The 12871-nt window shown below is 38.0% G+C and overlaps 1 protein-coding gene across 1 annotated transcript in view; it reads left to right on the forward strand.

The window, feature by feature from the left end:
- Positions 1–454: 454 nt before the first annotated feature.
- The window catches only part of LOC120057045 (polypeptide N-acetylgalactosaminyltransferase 10-like), an 88796-nt gene continuing 76379 nt past the window's right edge, over positions 455–12871 (forward strand). Inside the window, exon 1 of the mRNA XM_039005424.1 lies at positions 455–614. Within this exon, the coding sequence (XP_038861352.1) occupies positions 489–614 (126 nt within the window). The 5' untranslated portion in view covers positions 455–488. The remainder of the gene's footprint in view (positions 615–12871) is intronic.

The following is a 12871-nucleotide window of genomic DNA, read 5'->3' on the forward strand; positions in this document are numbered from 1 at the left end:
TCATTAGCCCTCTAATGTTGCCACGAATAAATTTAATTGAAGTGGCTACATAAATGCAAATGTACATTTTGTTGGTCAATCTAGCCCTCTAATGTTGCCACGAATAAATTTAATTGAAGTGGCTACATAAATGCAAATGTACATTTTGTTGGTCAATCTGAGTGACTTCCACTTTATTGTCACCAAGGGACCATGATAGTAACTTTCAACTGTTCTATAGGTATGTAGGTGATCTAATATAACATATTGTGTTGTTGCAATATAATTAGGTAAACTGGTTGGAATTCAAATATTTATTATCATTACTCACTACAAAGAATGCAAAAGTCTGTCCTTGTGCTCCCAACTACGATATTGGTTCACTCCCCCTAGCGGAAGTGCCCGCAGCTTCAACATTATATCGTTGGTTTGTTCAGATTGAAAGTTGTCCGCCTGGAAGCAGTTGGGAGTACATTGTAGACCGTTTTTCTCACATTTATTCTGGAGAGATGAGGCGAAAAGAAAAACGACTACTGCAGTTCGCAGGGTTGCTTATAGCGGCTCTTCTTTTCCTGCCGAATGTTGGTCTGTGGTCATTATACCGAGACCGAGTTTTTGAGAACTCGCCAGAAATAGTGGAGGGACCGGGTGGCATCCCTCAGATACAGGTAAGGTTGGTTCGTGCACCGTTTGCCTGGTTTGCGCTGCAACTGAACAACCTATTGGTATCATCTCGGTGTTGCTGACTGCCTGATCACGTTGGTAATGGACCTAGCTAGCACGCATGTAAAATATCTGCAATTGTGTGATGTACCTGACTAGCTAGCTTAACATTTCGCTAGCTCGACCATGTGAGGCTTTTGGCAGCAGTTATTCCGTTGTCAATTTGCTGCCTAGCAAGTTTCTACATCACCTTTTCATGCATTATTGCGTGGCTCACTGCTTGTCATCTCCTTTGCAATGACATTAGTTTGTTAGTTAGTTACGCTACATTCATTTTTTGGGGGGGAATGGGGCATGTTGTCTCTAATGTCGAACTTTCAGAAGAATGTGAGGGGGATAATGCCAGCTAGATACTGTACGCTGGTGGATGTTGAAAAGGCCACGTAGCAAAGTCTGGAACAATGCGTTATAACTTGTAACACAGCTAGACTTCAGGAAGTCTATGTGAACGACTAGGTTGTTGACCTAGCGCAAATATGCTGCGGTCTTAAAAAATGTATTTCTGCTTGGTCGGGTGTTAGAACACGCGCTAGCCTGTTGGCTATTCTTGCACTGTTATTCGGAGTTTTGTGGTGTGAAACAACAGTTTGTTTTCACCATCCAACTTGCACTTTATTGAACCGGTAGCTATAGTCAGAGCAAAACGAATTAAATGCTACACTGTCCAACTTTTCCCTGTAAACGTACAGCTTTAGGCCTATACTTACACCAGAGTTTCCAGCTTAATACTGTAATTTTGCTTTACAGCAGAGATGCTGTAATATATTTTACACTACTATGTTCCTTACTGTAAAACATATTACAGCTCTACTGCTATAAATGTACAGGGATGCTGTAATGTGTTACAGTAAGGAACATAGTACTGTGAAATATATTACAGCATATTGTGCAAAAGTGAAAGTTGTATTAATATTGTAAAACAAATGTATGGTATTTTACTGTGCATTCTACAGTGTTTTATTGTTGAAATTACAAATGTCTTAGTGTATGTTGGGAAACGAAATATTGCAACTTCCTATTTGGAAGTGATACTGTTTTGATTTGGATACTATCATCAACGATGGGACCAGACTGTACAATGCCACTTGGGTAGTTTTTACAGTCAATATTGTGTGGGGAGTGTTAAAGTCCCAATGCAGTCAATAACGTGATTTTTCTGTTTATATATATTTCTACACTGAGGTAATGCTGTGAAAATGCTGATATGATCATGCCCATTTAGTGTAAGAGCTGTTTGAAAAGACCGTCTGAAATTGTAGCCTGTTTTGGTGGGATGGAGTTTTGGCCCACCTGAATTAGTTAATAGACCAGTAAGAAAGATGAGTTCCAAACCTCTCTGCCGATTTAACAGCTAGTTTTCAGTTTTCCCCTCCCAACTCAGACCACTCCCAGACAGTTCTAGCTAAATTCTTGCTTGAGAAATTGCTCTTTGCTAAGAAGCTATTTTTGTTTATTTTGACCATTTTAATTTAAAACAATCACAGAAGGTACTGAATTATTACACAGAAATTATTTGATAATGAGATAAAAACAACTGAATTTTGCCTTTAACATTACAGGGGAAAAAATGAATATTCAAAGTCAATTACAACTAGAGGTCGACCGATTAATCGGAATGGCCGATTTAATTAGGGCCGATTTCAAGTTTTCATAACAATCAGTAATCAGCATTTTTGGACACTGATTATGGCCGATTACATTGAATTCCACGAGGAAACTGCGTGGCAGGCTGACCACCTGTTACGCGATTGCAGCAAGGAGCCAAGGTAAGTTGCTAGCTAGCATTAAATTTATCTTATAAAAAACAATCAATCTTCACAATCACGAGTTAACTACACATAGTTAATGAAATTACTAGGTTAACTAGCTTGTCCTGCGTTGCATATAATCAATGTGGTGCCAGTTAATTTATCATCGAATCACAGCCTACTTCGCCAAACAGGTGATGATTTAACAAAGGTGCATTAGTGACAAAAGCACAATCGTTGCACGAATGTACCTAAACATAAACATCTTTTGCCTTTCTTAAAATCAATACACAAAAGTATATTTAGTTAAAAGAAATTCATGTTAGCAGGTAATATTAACTAGGGAAATTGTCACTTCTCTTGCGTTCATTGCACGCAGAGTCAGGGTATATGCAACAGTTTGGGCCGCCTGGCTCGCTGCGAACTAATTTGCCAGAATTTTACATAATTATGACAACATTAAAGGTTGTGCAATGTAACAGCAATATTTAGACTTAGGGTTGCTACCCGTTTGATAAAATACGGAACGGTTCCGTATTACACTGAAAGAATAAACGTTTTGTTTTCGAAATGATAGTTTCCGGATTTGACCATATTAATGACCAAAGGCTCGTATTTCTGTGTTTATTATATTATAATTAAGTCTATTATTTGATAGAGCAGTCTGACTAAGCGGTGGTAGGCAGCAGCAGGCTTGTAAGCATTCATTCAAACTTTACTGCTGTCACGTTCCTGACCTGTTTTCCTTGTATTTATTTTAGTTGGTCAGGGCGTGAGTTGGGTGGGTTTGTCTATGGTTGATTTTCTATGTTGGGATTTTTGTGTTCGACCTGGTATGATTCTCAATCAGAGGCAGCTGTCAATCGTTGTCCCTGATTGAGAATCATACTTAGGCAGCCTGGGTTTCACGTGTGTTTTGTGGGTGTTTGTTTCCGTGTTTGTGTTTTTCACCACACGGTACTGTATCTGTTTTCTGCACTTCGTTTATTTGTTTTGTATTTTCAGTGTTCAGTTTTTCCGTTATAATAAATCATTCATCATGAACACTAACCACTCCGCGTATTGGTCCGATCCTTCTCGCCTCTCCTCGTCCGAGGAGGAGGAATATGACGACAACCGTTACAACTGCGTTTGCCAGCAGCTCTTAGCAATGCTTGATCACAGCGCCGGTTATGACTTCAACCCTATCAACTCCTGAGATTAGGCTGGCAATACTAAAGTGCCTATTAGAACATCCAATAGTCAAAGGTATATGAAATACAAATGGTATAGAGAGAAATAGTCGACGTGTCAATTCCTATAACTGCAACCTTCAATATTCCCAGTAAAGAAATATTAGAACCGGGAATATTGAAGAACTGGGAATATTGAACCACCAGCTTTCATATGTTCTGAGCAAGGAACTTCACCTTTAGCTTTTTACATGGCACATATTGCACTTTTACTTCTCCAACACTGTATTTTTGTATTATTTAGACCAAATTGAGCATGTTTCATTATTTATTTGAGACTAAATAGATTACGTTAAAATAAAAGTGTTCATTGTTCATTCAGTATTGTTGTAATTGTCATTTCAAATATATATATATATATATATATATATTTGAAATGATGACTATATATATATATATATATATATAAAATCAGCACATGAATCAGTATCAGCTTTTTTTGGTCCTCCAATAATTGGTATTGGCGTTGAAAAATCATAATCGGTCAACCTCTAATTACAACATTTACAGTATCATTTTGACCGGTGACTGAAGGGCAGTTCCACACACACAGAATTACGCTGAAACTCAGATTTTTCACTTTAAAATGAATGCCAAACAAATCCATTTGATTTCAAATTTTAATAAAAGCATAACTCAACGCACAAGGGCTACTTTTAACAATTTACACATTTTAACAATTTACACAACTCTCAGCTTAATTCTGTTATCGTGGAATTGCTTGAAGGAAACCCACAACATATTCCAAAACTTACCTTTTATGATCAGAGATGCTGTTTCCCTAAGTCACACCATGCAATATGTGTTTCTCAATTATCTGTTACTACTGGCAGGGATTGGCAAATGGACAGTTTAAAGTGAAACTGATAGCATGTTAACTACTTTGTTTGGTTCATATCTGCAATCATATCATTCAAAAATATAATATTCTCAATTTTATGCTTCAAAACCAACTTCATAAGAAGTTTTAAAATAGGTTCAATTTGAAATAGGTTCCATCACAACTCTCACCAAAGCAACTAGAATAACTACAGAGACCAATGTGAATTACCTAAATACTCATCATAAAACATTTATGAAAAATACACAGCGTACAGCAAATGAAAGACAAAGATCTTGTGAATCCAGCCAATATTTCAGATTTTTTAAGTGTTTTACAGCGAAAACACAATATAGCATTATATTAGCTTACTACAATAGCCAACCACACAACAGCATTGATTCAAGCCAACAATAGCGATAACGAATAAACCAGCAAAAGATATACATTTTTTCACTAACCTTCTCAAACTTCTTCAGATGACAGTCCTATAACATCATATTACACAATACATATAGAGTTTGTTCGAAAATGTGCATATTTAGCGGCACAAATCGTGGTTATACAATGAGAATAGTAGCCAAGCTGCCAACAAAATGTCGGGAGAAATCTTGGGAGAGGCACCTAATCTAATCATTAACTAATCATAAACTTGACTAAAAAATACAGGTTGGACAGCAAATGAAAGATACATTAGTTCTTAATGCAACCGCTGTGTTAGATTTTTAAAATTAACGTTACTACGACATACAGCGTGCGTTAAAGCGAGACCGCACCGAAATTAATGGCGGAATAGGAGTTTTACATTTTTCAACAGAACAACGAATTAACATCATAAATAGTTCTTACTTTTTGATTTTGAAGGCAAACCGTAATTCCATTATTGTGCCTAATCCTTATTGTGGCTAGCTCACAACACGGTCCGGACGAGCCTCACTAGCCAGATGAGCTAGCTAGCTGCTTATAACGTTACCTTTGGGCAACAGGGTTAAGTAGCTGGCTAACTATTTATTTTCATAAACTGAAGTTCAATTTCAATAGGCGAACAAGTGGAAACCTAGCTAATACTTACTCACAAGGATTTCTAAATCATTGCTAAGAATAATGAAAATGACTGCAGTTTTTACTGGTCATTGTTTTCAGGCTGGTTGTATTGGTGCTAGCTAGGTGTTAAGCTAGCTAGCTACCCCAGAAGTTGCGGTCAAACAAATGATGCTTTATTACCGACGCGGTATTGTTAACACATTGTTCGTGACCGGTGTTTGCTGACTTTTTTTGTACAGCTTTGACAGTGCAGACATTGTAGGCTAGTTTAGGAATGCTGTGTTGCATGTATAGCGCAAAATTTTACGTGGTGTCATTACATCATGTACCTTTTGTTATATAGGTATGCACGTCAGCTTTGACATCGGTTTTACACATCGGGCGTTAAACTAGACATTGGCCGATACCGATGTTGGCATTTTAAGCTAATATTGGCCGATTCCTATATGTTCACCGATATATTGTGCATCTCTATTTTCTAATGGTCTAAGTTGAGCTGTTGTTACTGCCTGTAAACACACAGTCCAGTTCAAAGTGAATGATGCCAGGCCCTTGTGACAAATGGTTTATTTTCATATGGGCCTACTGTAGCTCTGATTGGCTATGGCGTGTGTAGAGTCCAGTCCTGGACAAGATTGACACGTTTTATTTACTGCGGTGTCAATACAGTTTAATTGTCCAAACTCACGACCGCTTTGACTATATTGCTATAGAATTTTCACAAATGCCTTACTCTACGTCATTCCCAAACATTCTATGAAAACTGTATTTTGATTCATTATCCCATGCAGACACTGGCACAGTAAATACGACACCCTACAACCTTTAAAATTCGATTTTGTTTTGAATGTGTTAAGCCTTTGGAAGATTAGAAGATTGATGCACAGAGAGCGCAGTCACTCGTTAAAGGTGGGGAGGAAAATACCTTGGGTGTAAAAGCAGAGATGGGATAAAAGAGGTGTTTGTTTAGAGGCAGACTTTGTTGTAAAACATTTCCTCCCCTCGTTCTTCAGACAAGGCGAGCGTTGAGCGCTGCTAGCTGTGGTGGAGGCTGAGCGCGTGCTGATGAGAGGCAGGTGCAGATGGCCCCTGGATGCTGTGTAAAGACAGTTAATGTGCATCTATGGGTTATGATGATGAAGAATGTGTTCTCAGTCAACTTGCCTGGTAAAATGAAGGCAGTGAATGTTGTGGTAAGGTTGGTTCTGTATTATTGCAGAGCTACCTTTTATGCAGTGTCTGGTGTTGCTCTATCACATTTGTTTCCTGTATAGGGCAATTCCAGAGTAACACTGAGACTCCTATTTCTCACCATAAAATGTATGCAAAAAAACGAACAAAAAACAGTGATTGCAAAGTTAAACATACCATACAACGATATGCATGAGGACTAGGCTACTTTGAACAATTTCCACAGAACATTTCACAAAAACACATTTACTTGAAGAATGGTGCAGATGGTAACACTAGAAGTGCAGAGAAAATATGAAGTGAAATATTACAAGCAGCAGCAATCTCTCATGCATCTTTTGCCACTGCAGAGCTCCGCTGTGACCCCACTAGAGCAAAGGAGGTAACGTAGCTAATTAGTTTCAATGGCACTTGTTTTTTTATTGAATGACTATACAGTATCAGTAAAAAGTTTGGGTACACCTACTCATTCAAGGGTTTTTCTTTATTTTTACTGTTTTATACATCTTAGAATTGTCACGCCCTGGCCTTAGTTATCTTTGTTTTCTTTATTATTTTAGTTAGATCAGGGTGTGACATGGGGGATGTAGGTGTTTTTGTCATGTCTAGGTTTTTTTTTTATGTTTATGGGGCGTTGTCTAGTCTAGGTGTTTGTATGTCTATGGCTGCCTAGATTGGTTCTAAATTAGAGGCAGCTGTTTATCATTGTCTCTGATTGGGAACCATATTTAGGCAGCCATATTCATTGGGTATGTCGTGGGTGATTGTCTATGTGTAAGTTGCCTGTGTCTGCACTTGTCATTTTATAGCTTCACGTTCGTTTGTTGTTTTTGTAAGTCTGTTTAAGTATTCTTCGTTTCGTTATAATAAATAGAAGAATGTATTTATATCACGCTGCGCCTTGGTCCTCCTCTCTTCATCCAAACGACGAACGTGACAAGAATAATAGTGAAGACATCAAACTATGAAATAACACAAATGGAATTATGTAGTAACCAAAAAGTGTTAAACAAATAAAAATATATTTTTTATTTGAGATACTTCAAAGTAGCCACCCTTTGCCTTGATGACAGCTTTGCACATTCTTGGCATTCTCTCAACCAGCTTCACCTGGAATGCTTTTCCAACAGTCTTGAAGGAGTTCCCACATATGCTGAGCACTTAATGGTTGCTTTTCCTTCACTCTGCGGTCCAACTCATCCCAAACCATCTCAATTGGGTTGAGGTCGGGTGAGTGTGGAGGCCAGGTCATCTGATGCAGTACTCCATCACTCTCCTTCTTGGTTAAATAGTCCTTACACAGCCTGGGGGAGTGTTGGGTCATTGTCCTGTTGAAAAACAAATGATTATCCCACTAAGCGTAAACCAGATGCTATGGCATATTACTGCAGAATGCTGTGGTAGCCTAGCTGGTTAAGTGTGCCTTGAATTCAAAAGTAAATCCCAGACAGTGTCACCAGCAAAGCACAATCACACCTCCATGCTTCAGTGGGAACCACACATGTGGAGATCATCCGTTCACCTACTCTGCGTCTCACAAAGACACAGCGGTTGGAACCAAAAATCTCAAATTTGGACTCATCAAATCAAACTTGATTTGTCACATGAACTGAATACAACAAGTGTAGACCCTACCGTGAAATGCTTACTTACAAGCCCTTAACCAACAGTGCAGTTCAAGAAGAGTTAAGAAAATATTTACCAATTAAAATAAAGTAAAAAGTAACAAAATAACGAGGCTATATTCAGGGGGTAATGTGTCAATGTGCTGGGGTACAGGTTAGTCGAGGTAATGTGTACATATAGGTAGGGGGGGAAGTGACTATGCATAGATAATAAACAGTGAGTAGCAGCAATGTACAAAACAATGGAGGTGGGGGGGGTCATCAGACCAAAGGACAGATTTACACCGGTCTAATGTCCATTGCTTGTGGTTTTGGCCCAAGCAAATCTCTTCTTCTTATTGGTGTCCTTTAGTAGTGGTTTCTTTACAGCAATTTGACCATGAAGGCCTGATTCATGCAGTCTCCTCTGAACAGTTGATGTTGAGATGTGTCTGTTATTTGAATTTTGTGAAGCAGTTATTTGGGCTGCAATTTCTGAGGCTGGTCAACTCTAATGAACTTATCCTCTGCAGCAGAGGTAACTCTGGGTCTTCTTTTCCTGTGGTGGTCCTCATGAGAGCCAGTTTCATCATAGCGCTTGATGGTTTTTGCGACTGCACTTGAAGAAATGTTCAAAGTTCTTGAAATCTTCCGGGTTGACTGACCTTCATGTCTTAAAGTAATGATGGACTGTCATTTCTCTGCTTATTTGAGTTCTTGCCATAATGTGGACTTAGCCCTGTTTTGTAAAATACCATCTTCTGTATACCACCCCTACCTTGTCACCACACAACTGATTTGCTCAATTGCATTAAGAAGGAAAGAATTCCACAAATTTACTTTTAAGAAGGCACACCTGTTAATTGAAATTCAATCTAGGTGACTACCTCATGAAGCTGGTTGAGAGAATGCCAAGAGTGCAAAGTTGTCATCAAGGCAAAGGGTGGCTACTTTGAAGAATCTCCCATTATAAAATATTTTTTGATTTGTTTAACACTTTTTTTTGGTTACTACATGATTCCATATGTGTTATTTCATAGTTTTGATGTCTTCACTATTATTTTACAATGTGGAAAATAGTACAAATAAAACCCTTGAATGAGTAGGTGTGTCCAAACTTTTGACTGGTACTGTATATGTGGCAATTTTTATTTCAGTTCATATTTAATTACTTAACATGCCTTTGCATAGTCCTTTTTCTTTCTAACATAAGGTTTCTACAAGCAAGCAGACCTGCTGAGGTTACTACGTTTTTGAAGATTATGTTCCAATTTATACTACAACCAGTTGATATTAGTTTCAATAAATTAATCTTAAATGGCACTTGTTTTTTTTATTGACTGAATAATATACAGTGCATTTGGGAAAGTATTCAGACCCGTTTTACTTTTTCCACATTTTGTTACGTTACAGCCTTATTCTTAAGTGGATAAAAAATATGTCATCAATCTACGAATGTTACCCCATAATGACAAAGTGAAAGCAACAGGTTTTTAGATTTTTTTTGCCAAATAAAAAACAAATACCTTATTTACATAACTATTCAGACCTTTTGTTATTAGACTTGAACTTGAGCTCAGTTGCTTCCTGTTTCCATTGATCATCCTTCAGGTGTTTCTCCAACTTGAATGGAGTCCACCTGTGGTAAATTCAATTGATTGGACATGATTTGGAAAGGCACACAGCTGTCTATATTAGAGGTCGACCAATTATGATTTTTCAACGCCGATACCGATTATTGGAGGACCAAAAAAGCCGATACCGATTATTGGAGGACCAAAAAAGCCGATACCGATTAATCGGCCATTTAATTTTTTTTTTTTTTTTTTTTTTTTTACATTTGTAATAATGACAATTACAACAATACTGAATGAACACTTATTTTTAATTAATATAATACATCAATAAAATCAATTTATCCTCAAGTAAATAATGAAACATGTTCAATTTGGTTTAAATAATGCAAAAACAAAGTGTTGGAGAAGAAAGTAAAAGTGCAATATGTGCTATGTCAGAAAGCTAACGTTTCAGTTCCTTGATCAGAACATGAGAACATATGAAAGCTGGTGGTTCCTTTTAACATGAGTCTTCAATATTCCCAGGTAAGAAGTTTTAGGTTGTAGTTATTATAGAAATTATAGGACTATTTCCCTCTATACCATTTGTATTTCATATACCTTTGACTATTGGATGTTCTTATAGGCACTTTAGTATTGCAAGTGTAACAGTATAGCTTCCGTCCCTCTCCTCGCTCCTCCCTGGGCTCGAACCAGCAAAACAACAGCCACCATCGAAGCAGCGTTACCCATGCAAAGCAAGGGGAACAACTACTAGAAGGCTCAGAGCAAGTGCCGTTTGAAACTCTATTAGCGCGCGCTAACTAGCTAGCCATTTCACTTCGGTTACACCAGCCTCATCTCGGGAGTTGATAGGCTTGAAGTCATAAACAGCGCAATGCTTGATGTACAACGAAGAGCTGCTGGCAAAACGCACGAAAGTGCTGTTTGAATGAATGTTTACGCGCCTGCTTCTGCCTACCACCGCTCAGTCAGATACTTAGATACTTGTATGCTTGTATGCTCAGTCAGATTATATGCAACACAGGACACGTTAGATAATATCTAGTAATATCATCAACCATGTGTAGTTAACTAGTGGTTATGATTGATTGTTTTTTATAAGATAAGTTTAATGCTAGCTAGCAACTTACCTTGGCTTACTGCATTCGCGTAACAGGCAGTCTCCTTGTGGAGTGCAACGAGAGAGAGGCAGGTCATTATTGCGTTGGACTAGTTAACTGTAAGGTTGCAAGATTGGATCCCCCGAGCTGACATGGTGAAAATCTGTCGTTCTGCCCCTGAACAAGGCAGTTAACCCACCATTCCTAGGGCGTCATTGAAAATAAGAATGTGTTCTTAACTAACTTGCCTAGTTAAATAAAGGTGTAAAAATTACAGATTTCCGATTGTTATAAAAACTTGAAATCGCCCCAAATTAATCGGCCATTCCGATTAATCGGTCGACCTCTACTCCCTTCACGATACATTAAAGTTGGGATGCGGTTTTGATGTTGGTGTGCTGTTCCTTTCTAACAACTCAACTTTAGTTTCATCTGTCTACAGAATATTTTTCCAGTAGCGCTGTGGAACATCCAGATGCTCTTGCAAACTACAGACGTGCAGCAATGTTTTTTTTGGACAGCAGTGGCTTCTTCCATGGTGTCCTCCCATGAACACCATTCTTGTTTAGTGTTTTACGTATGGTAGACTCGTAAACAGAGATGTTAGCATGTTCCAGAGATTTCCTTAACCTCTCTGCGCTACGGATCCCTTTAGCGGGATCATTTTCCTAAACAACCACTGAATTGCAGGGCGCCAAATATTACAAAAAATATTTATAATCATGCAATCACAAGTGAAATATACCAAAACACAGATTAGCTTGTTGTTAATCCACCTATCGTGTCAGATTTTGAAAATATGCTTTACAGCGAAAGCAATCCAAGCTTTTGTGAGTGTATCAATCAATGCTAGAACAGCTAGCCCCAAATTAGCATGGTCACGAAAGTCAGAAAAGCAATACAATTAATCGCTTACCTTTGATAATCTTCAGATGTTTGCACTCACGAGACTCCCAGTTACACAATAAATGTTATTTTTGTTCGATAAATATTACTTTTATAACAAGAAAACGCGCAACCCAAATGGCGTTATGTTCAGAAAACCACAGCCTCGTTCCGTTCGCCGAAAATTCCAAAAAGTATCCGTAATGTTCGTAGAAACATGTCAAATGTTTTTTATAATCAATCCTCAGGTTGTTTTTAACAAACATAATCGATAATATTTCAACCGGACCGTAACCTATTCAATAAAAGAGAAAGAAAATGGAGAGCTACCCCTCTCGCGCGCAGGAACTAATCAAAGGACACCTGACTACTTTTGAAAAATCTCGCTCATTTTTCAAAATAAAAGCCTGAAACTATGTCTAAAGCCTGGTCACAGCCTGAGGAAGCCATTGGAAAAGGAATCTGGTTGATACCGCTTTAAATGGAAGAAATAAGTGCAATGAAACACAGATAAAAAATAAAAATCACTTCCGGGTTAGATTTCCTCAGGTTTTGTTATACTCAGACAATATTTTGACAGTTTTGGAAACTTTGGAGTGTTTCTATCCTAATCTGTAAATTATATGCATATTCTACGATCTGGACCTGAGAAATAGTCCGTTTACCTTGGGAACGTTATTTAAAATAAAATAAAAAAAATAAAAAAATCTGACCCCTGACCCCTAGCGTCAAGAAGTTAACCTTTCTAGGACACACGTTCCGCTAGCGGACCCCCCCCCCCACAACATTTCGCTGAAAAGGCAGCGTGGGAAATTCAAAAATATTTTTTAGAAATATGTAACTTTCACACATTAACAAGTCCAATACAGCAAATGAAAGATAAACATCTTGTTAATCTACCCATCGTATCCGATTTAAAAAATGCTTTACAGCGAAAACACAACATATGATTATGTTAGATCACC

Source organism: Salvelinus namaycush, chromosome 12 (assembly GCF_016432855.1).
Source record: "Salvelinus namaycush isolate Seneca chromosome 12, SaNama_1.0, whole genome shotgun sequence".
In the NCBI taxonomy this organism is placed as follows: domain Eukaryota; kingdom Metazoa; phylum Chordata; class Actinopteri; order Salmoniformes; family Salmonidae; genus Salvelinus; species Salvelinus namaycush.